Source organism: Pristis pectinata, chromosome 10 (genome assembly GCF_009764475.1).
Source record: "Pristis pectinata isolate sPriPec2 chromosome 10, sPriPec2.1.pri, whole genome shotgun sequence".
NCBI lineage: Eukaryota > Metazoa > Chordata > Chondrichthyes > Rhinopristiformes > Pristidae > Pristis > Pristis pectinata.
Genome location: NC_067414.1, coordinates 58,890,957 through 58,909,198, shown reverse-complemented (window position 1 = coordinate 58,909,198; position 18,242 = coordinate 58,890,957). Strand labels below are relative to the sequence as shown.

Here is an 18,242-nt window from a genome sequence, read left to right as displayed (position 1 = left end):
ACACAGGTGACAAATGCCAGCATTTCCAATCCAATTTCTGTTTTTTCTCATTTTGCCATGACAAAATTTAGTTTATATAGTCATTTGACTTGCAGTGTAAGAGACATCCACGCAACATTCTGGAATTTGTGCTGGTGCAAATCATTCTGCCAAATAGGAGTCTGGACAAATGTGCTTAAATTCTTCAGTATGGCAGAGCAAGGTTGGAAAAGCAAATGGGATCCTGTGATTTGTGAATGCAAGCATAGAATTTTAAAGTAGCAAGTTATTTTGAACTTGTACAAAACATTAGTTGGATCACAATTGTGATATGGCATCACATTGTGGTAACCTGACTCTAGGGATATGAAGGTCCTTGAGGCTGCAGTGAAGATTTATTTGAATGGTTCTGGGTATGGGGTTTCACTTGGGGAATGAAGAGGATTGAAGATTTGACACAAGATCATGACTTGTTTAGATGGGGTGAATTTGGGGACATTGCTGCCATTAGCAGATATTTGAAGGATCAAGGGATATAATTTTAAGTTTTGGGCAAAACATTGTTATGTGAAGGCAACTTTCTTATTTTGTTTCCACCACCCTTGCATTGAATTCCAGATCATAATCATTTGATTAATTTTTTTTTAAAAACTTGAAAATAATTTGCAAGGGAATAGGACCGGTATTACTCAGTGCTGCTCTTGACTTGAGCCAGATGGCCTGATCTTGTGCTAAAGCAATTTTATGAATCGAAATGTTCAGATTGTAATTAAACCTGAAATCCTACTATAATGCTTTAAATTTCTTCAAAACCAAGGGCATTGACTGAAATTGTATGGTTCATCAAGATTTCAGTCTTAATCAGATTTTTAATTGTTTTGTTTTGAAGGGATACAGCAGGACAGGAGCGATTTCACACCATTACCACTTCCTACTACAGGGGAGCAATGGGAATCATGCTAGTCTATGACATCACGAATGCAAAAAGCTTTGAAAACATCAGCAAATGGCTGAGGAACATAGATGAGGTAAGAAAGGAGTTAGTTTATTTTTTTAACAACTTGTCATATGAAGAAACATGTCTCTATTTAGTTGACCTAAGCTGAAATTCTCTACTGTGCATCCTGATAGATGCACCAAAGAAAGCATCCTATAAAAATTGGTGACGGTTAACCTTAATAGGTGCACCACAGAAAGCATCCTATCTGGATGCATCATGACTTGGTATACCATTTGCTCTGCCCTAGACCACAAACTGCAGAGAGTTGTGGACACAGCTCAGCACATGGAAAGCAGCCTCCCCTCCATTTGTCTACAATTCTCGCTGCCTCGGTAAAGCAGCCAACGTAATCCAAGACCCCACCTACCCTGGATATTCTCTCTCGTTCCCCCTCCCATCGGGCAGAAGATACAAAAGCCTGAAAGCACATTACACCAGGCTCAAGGACAGCTTCTATCCTATTATAAGACTTTTGAACAGTGCCCTTGTTATAATAAGATGGACTCTCAACCTCACAATCTACTGTGTCATGGCCTTGCACCTTATTTGTTTGCACTGCACTTTTTCTGTGAGTGTTAACACTATTATGCATTGTTCTTGCTTTTCTCTTGTACTACCTCAATGTACTGATGTGATGTAATGATCTGTACGGGTGGCATGCAAAACAAACTTTTTCACTGTACCTCAGTACAGGTGACAATAATAAACCAATTTACCAATTTAAATGGGCTGGGGGGAAGCAAAAATGTGAATAGCTGGGTAATTTTTGGGCTGGAAGGGGACAGTTGTATTTTCTTGGGGTTCATTATTAATCACTTTTGATATTAAATGACTTGGATACAGTCTCCTGCCATGACTTGCAAGTTTATTATAATTTGCAAGTTTTTTTTACAACTTGCAGACCATTACCGTTCCAAATTTTGGTATGCAATATATTTTTCAAAGGCTTTGGATAGCACAAAGACAGGCAAGTGAAATTGAAAAATGACTTTATTGTTGAGGCAGAAAGTTTAAATAGCACATCGAAGAGCTGCTTTGTCCCTTGATCTTTATGCTTGGGAAGTTCAAGCTGCAAATAGTATGAAAAGGGCCTTGGGGCACGTGAATGATGCAATTAATTAATGTTACTTTTTTTAATTATGAAATGTTAAGTTTGAAGTTCCTGGTTTGAAGGAACAAGTGAATTAAATATGCCCAAGGGACTCTGAATTTTTAAGTTTGTGGCATTTTTCAACGAGAAGACTGAACATGTAATTCAAACTGTGGCATTTCTGATGCTGAAGGTTTGATTTGCATTGTATTAATGATCACATCAGCAAATGGAATGTGTGTAATACCTACTGACTCTAACTTTTCATTGGATATTGAAGGTGCAAATGCATGCAGTCATCCAAGTTGAAGGAAAAAACTTCATTTTTGAAATGGCAGTGCAAATCATCTAAATTTGTAGCGATTCACAATTCATGGTTATTTGTTTCGATTAGTTGAACAATTGATGATGGTAATCACCATTAAAGTTGTGGTTGTTTTGTAATATCAGGTATCATTTTATGTACCCTGAAATCCTAATAGCATTAAATTGAGAATGCAATAGTCCCAGAGCATGCATGTTACTTTGAAGATTGGATACTCATTTCTGACCGTTGAAAGGTTGTGGAACTGCAATGCAAAGTGAAGAAATAATCTGTAATGACAATTCTAATTGAGGCAGTGACTTTTATTTTCAAGGGAAGTTTGAATGGTGATGTCAGATGTTTAAAACTGTGAATGAGTTGACAAGGATAGACGTGATATCTTTGTAGAAAAGTCAAACTGGGGCTATCTTTAAAACAAATGGGAAGAAAGCTGCCATGTATAGAAAGCTGTCCAAAGGGAATGTGAGCAATACAGCCTGCCCTTCAGAACCAGCTGTGTCATTGGCAGGAATGTTGGCTTGGGAAAGGATGGTGAAATAGGTATGCTTAACCTTCCAGTGAAGCTGTGGAAACTGTGTGGGTGCTTTGGTAGTCCGAGTGCAGTGATCACTTGTATGTAGATCATGGGCTTTTCAGACTGTTTCAGTTCTTGATCTAGTTCACTGAAGATGGTGACTTATCATTCATGTTTGCTTATATTGAGGGGTGGTTCCTGGGCTATGGAAATTCGGTCCATTTTTAGTGTCATGGGCCTGAATAGTTGATGTGTTGATAGATTGGTGGTAGGTGTGGTGTACACAGCAGGGACAGGTTGGTAGATAACCACTGTTTTACTGGTAAAGTAAACTTGGCACACTTAGGACTTTGGGACTGAACTAGCAGAATTTTGGAACTGATGTTGACCCATTTAATTGAGTTAGTGTTATACAGTAGTATAACATTCTAGTGAACCTAGTGTTAATGGAAGAGCAGGAGCCAGGTCCCCAGACTCTTAATGGGAGCTGTGGAATCAGTACCCAATAAAGTGTATGCAGAATCATTTGAGATTTTGAAACTATTGTATAGTGGATTATTGGAGTTCTATTTGGTCAGACTCATTCTCTCTCTCTCTTCATTGTAAGAGTTGACAGTGACTTGGAGCTTGGTGCCTTTGCATCTTTACGTGTCATCTGTCCTGCAATGGAGGTGATGTAGATTGAACAGTTTCCAACTTATCCTGCACATTAGCTTTAGTCCAGCAGCAAGTTTATTGGAGCTGTGATGCAATATTGCAGTGAGGCAGATTACCCTGGGGTTGGGTTTGTTGTAGACCCATGCAGGAAGTGCAAGATAGAAGTGAATTTCTAAGCAGCCAAGTCAAGGAAAAAAAAATCTACAAGCACCTGAAAACTGAAGCCAGTAGGAAAACTTAGAAGAATGAATGGTGGGTGCAAAATCAAAGTAGGTCCTCAAATTACTGATAACCATGGAAGGATCACCTAATTCCAAGGGCCCACCCTTTAGAACCAAGAACAGGGGAGAATTAGAATTGATCAAGAGGCAGTTACTGCTTGCTGAAAGAAATGCTTCAATCACAACTCCGCTTGAGTGTCCTTGACTCCTTGCCTTGGCAAACTATCTTGTCCAGTCTTGTTATTGCCCCAGATTGACAAATTGAAAAGTACCTGTCAACTGAGTACTTGACCTTTTTAGTGAAAGGTCTAATTGTTTAAATTCCAAAGCTTGGCAGAAAGGAACTTCAATGACAAATTTACAAACTTGTCTCTGCCATCTGGGAAGAAGAGAGCAGAAACCTCTGAGATATCTAATTGTGACCATGATGTATCCTTGCACTTGGCTGCCCTCAACACATGCCCATTTGCCACATCCACTTGGTGTCTCATCCAACAGTTACCACATTAATCTGTTTGCCTATTCAATACAGTCATGCAATACACTTCAAAATTCCTTGATTGTCTTGGGCCACAGGAACTCTGTGGTGAAAAGCACATGGTCTGGTCATCTCTTCCAAAAAAATGTTTGGTGAAATTGATTTTTTTTTTGTCCCTCAGATCCTTGAGCACAAAGAAAATGTATCTTGATTAGTTCCCTAGGTTGACGACCAGGCAGAATATTTGTACAAATGATACTTATTCCTTTGTGTTAAACTACAGTCTCCAAGATGCAACTTACTGCTTTTGCAAAGACTAATTACTAATAGCAGTACAAGTTTCCAAAACCCAAGTGACATGTACAATTTGAGAATTAGAATTTTAGTTTTGTGCTTAAGATTTTTAAAAGTATCTAATGTTATATTTCAGTTTCCATTTTATTTGTGTCCCATCTTGATTCATGGTGCATAAAAGTAGCTGAAAGCTATTGCGTGCAGCAGCTGACTTGTTTTCTGCCAAGTCTGCCATTTTAGAGATGGGAAAATGTGGGTGGCTTGCTGATTGGTAGCTTTGCCAAGTGGCAGGGGTCTGAATGATTTCAGTTTTATTATTAACCCTTTTTAGTATGGTAGCAAAATTTGAGTTGTGCTGTTGATGTGCATTGGATCAAGATTTGAATTAACAGGTTACCCTCGAAGTTCACTAACTCAATAACATGAATCAAATCTTTTTAAGCATGCGAATGAAGATGTAGAGAGGATGTTACTAGGCAACAAATGTGACATGGAAGACAAACGAGTGGTGCCGAAATCTAAAGGAGAGCAGGTAAATTTTTTGACGTTTTCCTTTGCTTAAAAGACAAAACAAGATGAAAATTAACTATATGCATGATTTTAAAAAGCGGGTGGGGTTGAACTCCCATCAGCCAATAGCATGATCTGCACAAATACACTTAATATGGTCCACTGTCACATGTCTGTCTATTTCAAAATGTTTGCTTAACCTTAGGTAGAAATTGCTCATTGGGAGGCTGTCATTTCCTGTCTCTCCCACCCTCCTTTGCTCCTCCCCCCTTCCCCCCGAGGCAAACATATAATTTTGTCTTGCAATTTTGTTCGGTACTAAGGGAAAGCCATACTATTTATGTCATTTTTTAAGATGAGTCCATTTATCTTTTGATCCAGGCCACGATTTAAAAACTTGACAAATGACAAATTAAATTGGATCTGCTTTTGTGACCTTGTGCATAAATTGGCTGGGGTATTTTAGACTGGTACCCTGCTTAGTACTACCCCACAGAATGCTTTTGACACTTGATCCTGGAGTCTGAACACTGACAGTTATGTACAGCCTGTGCTTTAAAAAGGCTCACTGAATGGATGCTGCAGTGCTAGGAACCTGATTTGAACCCTTGAGCAGTGATGATACCAGTCTTTTGTGGAGTGAACCATCAAATCAGTGTGCAGAGGCTGCGTATGAGTGCTGACAAGTTGAGTTTTTTGTCATATACCTGACTGTATTTGTGCACAGGTACAAGGAAAAACTTGCAGCAGCATCACAGGCATGCAGGTACAGATAGTAAAATTATACAAGACTTAAATTATACTGTGCAAAAATGAGGCTTTTTGCACCATCAGACAAGTCCATGGTAGTGCAAGTGGTGGTCCGTAGTGTTTCATTGAGGTAGGATTAGGATTGTGCAGCTCTGTTCAAGAACCTGATGGTTGTTCGAAATTCCTGAACCTCATGGTATGGGATTTCAGGTTTCTATACCACTTGCCTGACAGCAGCGAGAAGAGGGCATAACCTGGATGGTGAGGATCCTAAATGATTGATGCTGCCTTCTGGAGGCAGTGCTTCCTATAGATGCTGCTAATGCTGAGGAGGGCTGTGCCCATGATGAACCAGTGCATCTATATAAGTTTGTCAGTATTTGATGACATGCCAAATCTAATTGAGCTTCTAAGACAATGGAGGTGCTGGTGTGCCTTCATTGTGATTGCATTTGTGCTGGGCCCAGGACAGGTCGTCTGGGATGCTGACAACCAGGAATTTGAAGCTGCTTACTCTCTCCACCTCTGATCTACCAATGAGAACTGGCACGTGGTTTCCTGACTTCTCCTTTTGAGGACAGTGGCTCCTTGGTTTGACATTAAGCATGGATGCAGATAAGGATCCGTTTCCTTAGCAGTCAAGTAAAACCACCTGCAAACTTGGTAATTGTACTTGACCCCGAGACTCACTCATACCACCAAAACTGATGCTTTAGCCCACTCTGAGAAAGATGCTACACTATTGGAGCCACTATCTTTCAAGTGGCACTTCCACCTCTTTTTTTAATGGTCCAATGCTGTTGTCACAACACTTTTTTCTGAAAGCCTTGATAATGTGTTTGTTAGCACAAAACTTGGTCGAGGCACTTCTGGTTGGCTTTGTTCTACCCTCCTTGACGAGGTCATGGAGCAATACAGCACAGATACAGGCCCTTCAGCCCAGTGAGTCCATGCTGACCATGGTGCCTGCTCATCTAGTCCCAGTTTGCTGCATTTGGCCCACATCCCTCTAAGCCCTGCCCCGCATGTACCTATCTAAATGGTTCTTAAATGATACTATTGTACCTATCTCAACCACTTCCTCTGTGTGCAGCTTGTTCCATATACTCACCACCCTCTGTGTGGAAGAAGTTGCCCCTCAAGTCCCTTTTAAATCTTTCCCCTCTCACCCTAAATCTATGGCCCCTAGTTTTGGACTCCCCTACCCTGGGGAATAGACTGCTACCATTCAACTTATCTATGCCCCTCATTTAAGAGAACTTCTGTAAGATTACCTCTCACTTACCTACACTCCAAGGAATAAAGACCTAGTCCGGCCAAACTCTCCCTATAACTCAGGCCCTCTAGTCCTGGCAACATCCTCAAATCTTTTTTGCACTCTTTCTAGTTTAACCATCTTTGCTATAACAGTGACCAAAACTGTATACAGTACACCAAGTGCAGCTTCACCAATGACTTGTACAGCTGCAACGTAATGTCCCAACTCCTATACTAAACGCTGCCTTCTTCACTGTCTACCTGTGACGGTGCTTTCAATGAACTATGCACTTGTACTCCCAGGTCCCTCTGTTCCATTACACTCTCTAGTGCCCTACCATTCATATACAAGTCCTATGGTGGTTTGATTTTCTAAAATGCATCACTTCACATTTCTCTATTGAAATTCATTTGCCACTCCTTGACCCATGTCCCTAACTGATCGAGGTTCCCCTGTAATCTACAATAACCTTCACTATCAACAGCACCTCCTTATTCCATGTCATCTGCAAACTTGCTGATCAAGCCCTGAGCATTTGCATCCAAATCATTTATATAAATAACAAGGGTCCCAACACCGACCCCTGTGGCACACCATGAGTCACCGGCCTCCATTCTGAGAAACAAGCTTCAACTGCCACCCTCTGCTTCCTGCCTCCAAGCCAATTTTGAATTCACCTAATTTGCTCTCCCTGGATTCCATCGGCCTTAACCTTCCAGACCAGCCTACCATGCGGGGACCTTGTCAGTAAAGACAGGAGAAATGTTTGTTTAAAAATCCCACCAATCTCCTGTGGCTCAAAACACAAGTGGTCCTACTGATCTCTGAGAGGACCTACTCTCTCCGTAGCCACTCTTTTTGCTTTTTGAAACCATCAGGATTTTCCTTTACCTTACCTGCCAGATCCATCTCATACCCACTTTTGCCCTTCTGATTTCCCCCTCGAGTATTCTTAATATTTTTATTGTCATCAAGACATTCACTCGTCCCCGACCTCCTTAAACCCCAATGTATGCTTCCTTTTTCTTGACCAGAGCCTCCATATCTCTCGTCAGCCAAGGTTCCCTAAACTTGCCAGGTTTACCCTTCACCCCAACAAGAGCATGCTACTCCTGGACTCTCGAAAGCCTCCCACTTCCCATTTGTTCTTTTCCCTTCAAACAGGCTCATCCAACTAACCTCTGCTAGATCTTGCCTAATTTCCCCCAAAATTAGCCCTGCTCCAGTTTAGGACCCCAACCTGTGGACCTGTCCTATCTTTTCCTGTCACTGTTTTAAAACGAACAGAATTATTATTATAATCACCAGAGCAACCAAAGTGCTCCCTGACTGCCACTTCAGTTACTTGCCCTGCCTTGTTCCCTAAGAGGAGGTCCAGTATTGCACTGTCCTGAATAGGGCCCTCTATATATTGACTCAGGAACTTCTCTGGACACTTCACAAATGCCACTCCATCCAGGCCCTTAACACCCTGGGTAGTCCAGTCAATACCTGGGGGAAAATTAATATCTCCCACTAATACAACCCTATTGTTTTTAAAACTGAGCAATTTCTCTACACACCTGCTCCTCAAGTTCCTGCTGGTTATTTTGGGGGGTGGGTGGGTTGGGTTTATAGATCCTCCCCTTATTTCTAAGTTCTATGCATATGGCCTCACTGAATGATCTCCCAAGAATGTCATCTCCAAGTACTGCTGTTACTTCCTCCCTTATCAGAAAAGCAACACTCCCTCCTCACTTACCTGTAGCTCTAACACTTGTAGTATCTGTATCCTGGAACATTGAGCTGCCAGTCCTGTCCTTGGCCAAGTTTCTGTTGTGGCTATAACATCCCAGTCTTCAGAGCGAATCCATACTCTTGAGTTCACCCACCTCTCTTGTTAAACCTTGTGCATTGAATTCAATAAATGCAGTTTAACTGGTTATTCCTTTCCCTGCCTTCACTGTGCCCCTGCCAATTCTGATTAGTAAATTTGCTCTTGCTGATGGCTACTTTATCCTGTGACTTGTTCCTGCTCAGTCCCACCCACTGCCAATCAAGTTTAAATCCTTCCATGTAGCATTAGCAAGTTTCCCTGCAAGGATGTTGGTCCCTTTGTGGTTCAAGTGCAACCTGTCCCTCTTGTACAAGTTGCCTCTACCCCAGAAGAGATCCCAATGGTCCAAGAACCTAAATCCCTGCCCCTTGTACCAGCTCATCAGCCACTAATTCATCTGGCTTGTCTTTCTACTTCTGACCCATCTTTCAACTTCTGACCTTGCTGGCACGTGGTACCGAGAGTTATCCAGAGATCAATACCCTCGGTTCTACTTCTTGCCTAACTCCCTATACTCATTCTGCAGAACCTAATCCCTTGTTCTAGCTGTGTTGTGTGTACCAACATGTGCAACGACTTCTGTTTGCCCTCCCACTTGAATTTTCTGCATCATAGAATCGTCTAAAACTCCTACTCCATGTGTCCATTTGGCTTAGTAAAGTTTTGTTTAAAACACTCATCCTTAATCTTTGTTTTTAAAAATTTGAGATTCACCCTACCTGTGTTCAGTTCACTCACCAATTCTGGCCTTTTGATCAGCACTAAATTTAACCATTTTTCTGGATTGCAAGAATGAAAATGAATTGTGCACATTTGCTCTGGAATGCAAGCAAATATATGTAATATTAGGAATACTGGAAAAAGAGCAGTGGACTGTCTTGATTAGGGTATTACAAATAGATACTGGTGTGAAACACACAGACTTCACTGCCCATCCTCATGTTTTACTGAATTCCAGGACTGGCTCTCTGGTAGCATATTGATTCTTAAACAAATTGGTGCTTGTGAGGGCAAAATTCGTGTGTTAAATATGCTTGGTGTTATTACTTAGTGCTTTGTTTAGTTTGGGATGATTCTGCTTTTTAAGTTATCTTGAGACTTAACACTAAAGCATTAGTAATATGATGATATTTTCCAGGTTTGTGTGTAAGTGCATGGTGAAATATATTATGACTTTGTCAACAAAAGCAATGCAGTCTTCTAAATTTTAACATGCTTTCTGCTAATCTATAAATAACTTGGCTATTTGTTCCATTCCAGATTGCCAGAGAACATGCAATTAGGTTTTTTGAGACAAGTGCAAAAGCTAATATCAACATTGAGAAAGCATTCCTCACATTAGCAGAAGACATACTTCAAAAGGTAACTTTCAGGAAAGGCCATCTGTCATTGGTTTTAGTTCAAAGCTAATTTGGAAGTCTTTCATTTTGAATGATTGGTGAACTTGTTAAATAAAATTAGTCAACTAAAAGTGCAAAGAACTTAACTGCCAAAACTATCAAAGTAGAAGGAAATGTAACCTGTGACTACACTCTGCTCACTCTTCACTTAATTTTGGTCTGCTTGCATATCAGAAATTGAATTTTTTTTCCAGAATCAAATATTGGTTATCAAAACAACCTTGTGATTAAAAATGAATGCATTTGTGATGAAATAGGTTAACCTGGAAAACATTGAATTTTAAATTAAGTAAACTTAATCAAGATTCTGCTGTCTTTGCTGTTTAAAATGTTGATTTTGAAGCCAGCCCCTCACAGATCCCATAATGTGGCAAGCTTTTGTGACTCACTCAGCAAGTTTATTGGGAGTGCATGTTTAAATTTTTCCAATACTTAACACCTATTGTGCACAATAATGAAATGAATAACTGGTTCAGTGTGGTTGAAGACATTTTCAGTGAGACATTTGTGGAGTGGAGATGTTTGATAATCTGATCTTTTATTAATTAAATCGGTTTCTCACTCTTAAATTGAGTAATGTTTTTAAATGTTGAGGAAATAAGTATTTTGTTATGTTAGAACACAGAACAATTACAGCACAATTCAGGCCCTTCGGCCCACAAAGCTGTGCTGAACGTGTCCCTACCCTAGAAATTACTAGGCTTACCCATAGCCCTCTACTGTACTCAGCTCCACGTACCTATCTAACAGTCTCTTGAAAGACCCTATCGTATCAGCCTCCACCACCATTTCCAGCAGCCCATTCCACGCACTCACCACTCTGAGTAAAAAAAACTTACCCCTGACATCTCTATATCTACTCCCCAGCATCTTAAACCTATGTCCTCTTGTGGCCACCAATTCAGCCCTGGGGAAAAGCCTCTGACTATCTACCCGATCAATACCTCTCATCTTATACACCTCTATCAGGTCCCCCCCATCCTCCGTCACTCCAAGGAGAAAAGGCCGAGTTCCCTCAACCTGCTTTCATAAGGCATGCCCTGCATTCCAGGCAGCATCCTTGTAAATTTCCTCTGCACCCTCTCTATGGCTTCTACATCATTCCTGTACTGAGGCGACCAGAATTGAGCACAATACTCCAAGTGGGGTCTGACCAGGGACCTATATAGCTGCAACAGTACCTCACAGCTCCTAAATTCAATTCCCCGATTGATGAAGGACAATACACCATATGCCTTCTTAACCACAGAGTCAACTTTGAGCGTCCTATGGACTCGGACCCCAAGATCCCTCTGATCCTCCACACTGCCAAGAGTCCTACCATTAAGACTATATTCTGCCATTATATTTGACCTACCAAAATGAACCACTTCACACTTATCTGGGTTGAACTGCATCTGCCACTTCTCAGCCCAACTTTGCATCCTATCTTTGTCCCTCTGTAACCTCTGACAGCCCTCCAAACTATCCACAACACCCCCAACCTTCCTGTCATCCGCAAACTTACTAACCCACCCTTCCACTTCCTCATCCAGGTCGTTTATAAAAATCACAAAGAGTAAGGGTCCCAGTACAGATCCCTGAGGTACACCACTGGTCACTGACCTCCACTCAGAATATGACCCTTCAACAACCACTCTTTGCTTTCTGTGGGCCAGCCAGTTCTGGATCCATACTGCAATATCCCCTTGGATCCCATGTCTCCTCACCTTCTCCATAAGCCTCGCATGGGGTACCTTATCAAATGCCTTGCTGAAATCCATATACACTACATCTACTGCTCTTCCTTCATCAATGTGTTTAGTCACATCCCCAAAAAATTCAATCAGGCTCGTAAGGCAGGACCTGCCCTTAAAGCCATGCTGACTATTCCTAATCATATTATACCTCTCCAAATGTTCATAAATCCTGCCCCTCAGGATCTTCTTCAGCTTACCAACCACTGAGGTAAGACTCACTGGTCTATAATTTCCTGGGCTATCCCTACTACCTTTCTTGAACAAGGGAACAACATCCGCAACCCTCCAATCTTCCAGAACCTCCCCCATCTCCATGGACGACACAAAGATCATCATCGTCATCAGAGGCTCCGCAATCTCCTCCCTCGCCTCCCACAGCAACCTGGGGTACATCTCATCCGATCCCGGCAACTTATCTAACTTGATGCTTTCCAAAAGTTTCAGCACCACCTCTTTTTTTTCTAATATCTACATGCTCAAGCTTTTCAGACTGCTGTACGTCCCCACTACAATCCCCCAGATCTTTTTTCGTGGTGATTACTGATGTAAAGTATTCATTAAGTACCTCTGCTATTTCTTCTGGATCCATACACACTTTCCCACTGCTGCACTTGATAGGCCCTATCCTTTCGCATTTCATCCTCTTACTCTTCACATACTTGTAGAATGCCTTGGGGTTTTCCTTAATCCTGCCCACCAAGGCCTTCTCATGTCCCCTTCTGGCTCTCCTAATCTCTTAAGTTCCTTCCTTTTAGCCTTGTACTCCTCCAGATCTCTAACATTACCTAGCTCTCTGTACCTTTTGTATGTTTTTCTTTTCCTTTTGACTAGATTTATTATAGCCTTTGTACACCACAGTTCCTGTATCCTGTCATGACCCCCCTGTCTCATCAGAACATGTCTATGCAGAACTCCACACAAATATCCCCTGAATATTTGCCACGTATCTTCTGTACTTTTCCCAGAGAACATCTGTTCCCAGTTTAATTTTCTAATTTCCTGCCTGAGAGCCTCATAATTCCCTTTACTCCAAGTAAACACCTTTCTAGCCTGTCTGTTCCTATCCCTCGCCAGTGCTAACGTAAAGGAGATAGAATTATGATCACTATCACCAAAATATTCATCCACTGAGATCTGACACCTGACCAGGTTCATTACCCAATATCAAATCCAGCACAGCTTCTCTTGTAAGTCTATCTACATACTGTGTCAAGAACCCTTCCTGAAAACACCTAACAAACTCCACCCCATCTAAACCCCTCACTGTCTGGAGATGCCAATCGATGTTTGGGAAATTAAAATTCCCCATCACAACTGTTATTCTCTCACCTTTCTAGGATCTGCTCCTCAATAACCCTGTCACTATTGGGTGGCCTATATATATAAAAAAAAACCAGCACCGTTATCGACTCCGTAGACAATCCCTCCACAATGTCCACCTTTTCTGCAGCTGTGACACTATCTCTGATCAACAGTGCCACTCCCCCACTCTTGCCTCCCCCCTGTCCTTCCTGAAACATCTAAAACCCGGCACTTGAACCAACCATTCCAGCCCCGGAGCCATCTAAGTCTCCATAATGGCCACCACATCATAGCTCCAAGTATCTATCTAAGCTCATCCGCCTTGTTCACAACACTCCTTGCGTTAAAATAGACACATCTCAAGCCTGTCTGAACACGTCCCTTCTCTATCACCTGCCTACGGTACTTACTCCTAGCTGCCTCTATTTGAGAGCCAAACTCCTCTTCCCCAGTCTCTCCAGTATGGATACCACCCCCCAACAATTCTAGTTTAAACTCTCCCCAGTAGCCTTAGCAAACCTCCCCGCCAGTATGTTGGTCCCCTGGGATTCAAGTGCAACCTGTCCTCTTTGAACAGGTCATACCTGCCCCAAAAGAGGTCCCAATGATCCAGAAATCTGAATCCCTGCTCCTTACTCCAATCCCTCAGCCACACATTTAACCTGCTCATTCTGTTCCTATACCCACCGTCACTTAGCACAGGCAGTAATCTGGAAATTACTACCTTTTGAGATGCTGCTTCTCAACTTCCTTCCTAATTCTCTATAGTCTCTTTTCAGGACCTCATTCCTTTCCCTACCTATGTCGTTGGTACCAATATGTACCACGACCTCTGGCTGTTCTCCCTCCCCCTTCAGGATATCTTGGGTGCGATCAGAAACATCCCGGACCCTGGCACCTGGGAGGCAAACTACCTTCGGACTTTCTTTCCTTCGTCCACAGAATCACTTGTCTGCCTACCTAACTATAGAGTCCTCTATCACTAGTGTCCTCCTCACTCCTTCCCTACCCATCTGAGCCACAGGGCTGGGCTCTGTGCCAGAGACACTGCCACTGTTGCTTCCCCCAGGTGGGCTGTCTCCCCCAACAGTACTCAAGCAGGAGTACGTATTGTCAAGGGGTACAGCCCCAGGGGTACTCTCTAGTACCTGACTCTTCCCCTTCCACTTTCCCTTCCCCCTCCTGACTGTGACCCAGTTGCCTGATTCCAATGTTCCCGGTGTGACCACCTGCCTATAACTCCTCTCTATCACCACCTCGCTCTCCCTGACCGGACAGGTCATCGAGCTGCATCTCCAGTTCCCTAACAGTCCCTCGGGAGCTGCAGCTCAACACACCTGGTGCAGATGTAGCCCTCCCAGAGGTAGGGGAACTCCCGCATCTGACACAGTACAGGAAACTGCACTCATACTCCTTCCTCAACTCAAGTCACCTACCTTTCCTCACCCCTTTATGCCTAAGCCCCTTGAGCCAAAGCCCAGAACACTCTGCTACCTCTCACTCCGTTGCCTGCTCCGACACTGCCCACTGGATATGGTGGTTGGCTTTTTAAACTGCCCGCACCGCGCCTGCGCGGTCCAGCCCCCACTCTACCACTTAAAACTTTTACGGTCTTATAAAAGTACCTTATAAAAACACTAACCCTAATAAATTACAACCTTATTAAAAACTAAGCCTTATACTTAAAACCCTAATAAAAAGGTAAAGAAAAACTTAACTGCTCTGTAGTCCTCTGAAGCAAAGCCCACGAAGCCTCAAGTTTTTTTTGTTGCCTGATAACATGATTTCAAAAGTTTTTTCGTTAAATTGAAGTAAGAAACTTGAGCCACATGTTGGAAATTGCACAGGCTTCCCAAAGCTGCCAAATGCTCTCATTTTAACCAAATCATAAACATGGTAGAAATTGTCAAATTTCTGCATTTTGAGTGTATTTCAGTCATGTCAATTGTGATGGTGAACCCATGGTAGCAGTGTGCAAACGAGCTATGAAACACTCTGTTCGGACTTGAGCTCAGGAAAGTTTGAAGAAATCTCAGCTTTTCCCTCTGGAAAAGAATCACTTGTAATCTTTAACAAGGAATCTGTTGGTTTTGATGAAAGATGTGGTAAATTGGAACATTGATGTAATGTCAAACTGTCAGGGATTTTTGCTACTGAAAGGTTAATTTTAATTGATGTAACTCTTCAGTCCCTGATCATCTGTGTAGAATTGACTTTTTTTAAACATTAAAGCCAAAACTCAATCATTTTAAGAGATGAGACAATTAGGTGGGGGAACTATACTATCTATGGGTGGATCAATTGGGTCGACTTCCTTTATCTGTATAATCCACCAGTTCCTGTGAGTGAGAAGGGATGTAAATTTCAGTGCTTCAGAGTTGCAATGTCTGATTGTTGCATGTTTTTTTTACATCTACTTTAAACATTTTTTTTAAACTTCCAGACTCCTGTAAAGGAACCGGACAGGGAAAATGTAGATATCAGCACTACAGGTGGTGGAACAGGATTGAAGAAATGCTGTAGCTGAGCGATCCCTGTGGAAATGTACTTCCTGCATTCTAAATGTCCTTTCCCATTAAAACAAAATTCTCATTAACCTTAGTTCTTGCATCTTGCCTGCTTCACAAACACAACTTTGAAAACCTGTATAGAATCATGTCTGTGACTCACTGTCTCATTTTAAATGTGTGTGCTCAACTCACTACATTTGGTTGTATTATAGTTAAATTCATTATCAAAGTAACAATGGTTTCAACTCATCAAATTGTATAAGAATAAAAGTTAGAATTAACAAATTTTTGTACAACAGTGGAATTTTCTCTTATGTATGATGTACTTTTTAATTTGTACATTTGTGCAAAAAAGTGGAATTCGAGACACTCGTAGACTGCTTTCCTTTGTCGGTGGGATTGATTTTGTCTTGTGCCTTATTTGAAAATGGGCGTAACAGAATGACTGCAGAGGCAGAAGACCAGTTCTCACTTGGCTGTTTTACGATGTACTTCAATACAAACCCATTATAGCTGCCAATGTCTAAACAAAATTTTATTTTGGTGTTGAATTCCAGTATTTCTTGATCAATATTTCCTGAATGCAGACATTTTTATCTTCATCAAAAAAATTATTTATGCATGTCATGCTGCATTTTTAGTGATTTCTCCCTTAATCTTGTCATTTTCTGTAATTATGGCCCACTGAAGAAAACTTTTAGGATAATTGTACTTTGGTAACAAGGCATCGGATAACACGTTGATGAGCTGGCAGTTCTGCAGCCTGAAACATATTCTCTCTGCCAATATCAGGACATCACATTTACCAAGCAATCCAGGTATCCTATGATTGGCTTTTTGGAATCTGTTTTCTCAGCTCTTGAAAATTTTGTTTGGTTCAATTTGATAACCTGCAGCTTTCAAGTAGCCAAATGGGATGTTTTCCAGTCACTTCAGAGTGATTATCTTCCTCCAGATGTCTCTTTCCATTTCTCATTGGGTGGCGGTTTCTGAAGAGACTTTCTTGGAAGTGTTGAAATTGGTGTAGTGCTATAATACTTTTTAAAAGGCTGCTTTGCATTAAAATGGATGAGCAAGTTTGTGTCTTGGGATTACTGATTAAATACAATGAAATATTTCAGACAGTGTCTGTCTTGCTGGATTGGCCAATGTATTTCAAAGTTTGGATTTGGCGGTGGGGGGGGTATGTTTTCTTATATTTAGCACAGCCTTTTTGTTGTGCAAAGTGCTTTCACCCTCTTTATCCTGCACTGAACATAAGGGAATATACAAAGTAACCAATGTAATCAGTTTTTTGTTTACACTGGGCTCTTGCCTAATATAGTGGTGCTTAGCCTTTATGTACAGTTCTTTGGGATCATTTGTAAGCCTTGTGACAACCAACACAATTGAATAAATCTCATTAGCAGTCCATTCCAGCACTGGAGATTGTAGTTTAATACTTCTAATATTACTAAAACTGTCAATTTCTAGATGTTTACTGTTAGATTATTGAATCTTGGGCAAGAGTATTGTGAGCTTGCATATTTACGCGTATTATGCTGGTAAGTCAAAAGAAATTAAAGACTTTGAATCGAAAGCAAGTGAATTGGAAATATATCCACCAGAACACGTTGGCCTGATGTCGAATGTATATTCTACATGTCTATTTTTCCAGTTTTACAGTAACTTTTCATCTGAATTAAATTTGTTTTAACTTTTAATGTGCACATGTCAGCTGTAAAAATAGATCCCCTTCACTTGTTCTGTCTGCCTAGCTGATTCCTAATTCTGTGAATGAACAGATCCGAAAAGAGACTGGGATTTTGCAAAATTAGTTAGGCTCACTGCAAAGTTACACATTATTGTAAACATTTTATGATGCAGTTTGCTGATCACTTTGGTGGCTTTAAGTATTGGAAATAGTTCAAGGTTAATGTAATTTGGGAAATATATTGCAGAGGGTTTCTGTGAGAGATTAGGACAGCTGCACTGATCTTTGGCATTTTTTTATGAATTTGTGTAGGCCTTCATTTTCATGATACAGGTTTTCAATAAATTCAAATCACTGGACTTCAAGCATATGGAACTGCTAGTTGCACCACTTCTGTAATAAAGGGAATTACAGACTGAGTTTGAGTAAAGGAAATGGATCCTGCAAAATAAGGTTAATTTCCAAGTCATCTTTGGGCAGATAATTTGGCCATTTTCAAGGAGGTTGTTAGATTACAACTCATCTCACCAATACGGGTGACCCACATTATGGGTGGGTTTCGTTACTAGAAAAACATCCATATCGTGATTGTCCATAATGTGGAGACACATCTGCACATGTGTTAAGAAATACATGCTGAAAATGGACACAAATTCCATGAGCAAATTTTTATTAATTTCTGAATCTTTTGTTAGTGATTTATGAA

At 41.2% G+C, this 18,242-nt stretch overlaps 1 protein-coding gene across 1 annotated transcript in view; it reads left to right on the top strand.

Moving 5' to 3' along the window:
• Nucleotides 1-16,963, top strand: part of rab10 (RAB10, member RAS oncogene family) — a 45,199-nt gene extending 28,236 nt beyond the window's left edge. The window contains exons 3-6 of the mRNA XM_052024667.1: nt 869-1,007; nt 5,001-5,090; nt 10,153-10,254; nt 15,777-16,963. Of these exons, the coding sequence (XP_051880627.1) occupies nt 869-1,007; nt 5,001-5,090; nt 10,153-10,254; nt 15,777-15,860 (415 nt within the window). The 3' untranslated portion in view covers nt 15,861-16,963. The remainder of the gene's footprint in view (nt 1-868; nt 1,008-5,000; nt 5,091-10,152; nt 10,255-15,776) is intronic.
• Nucleotides 16,964-18,242: the final 1,279 nt, after the last annotated feature.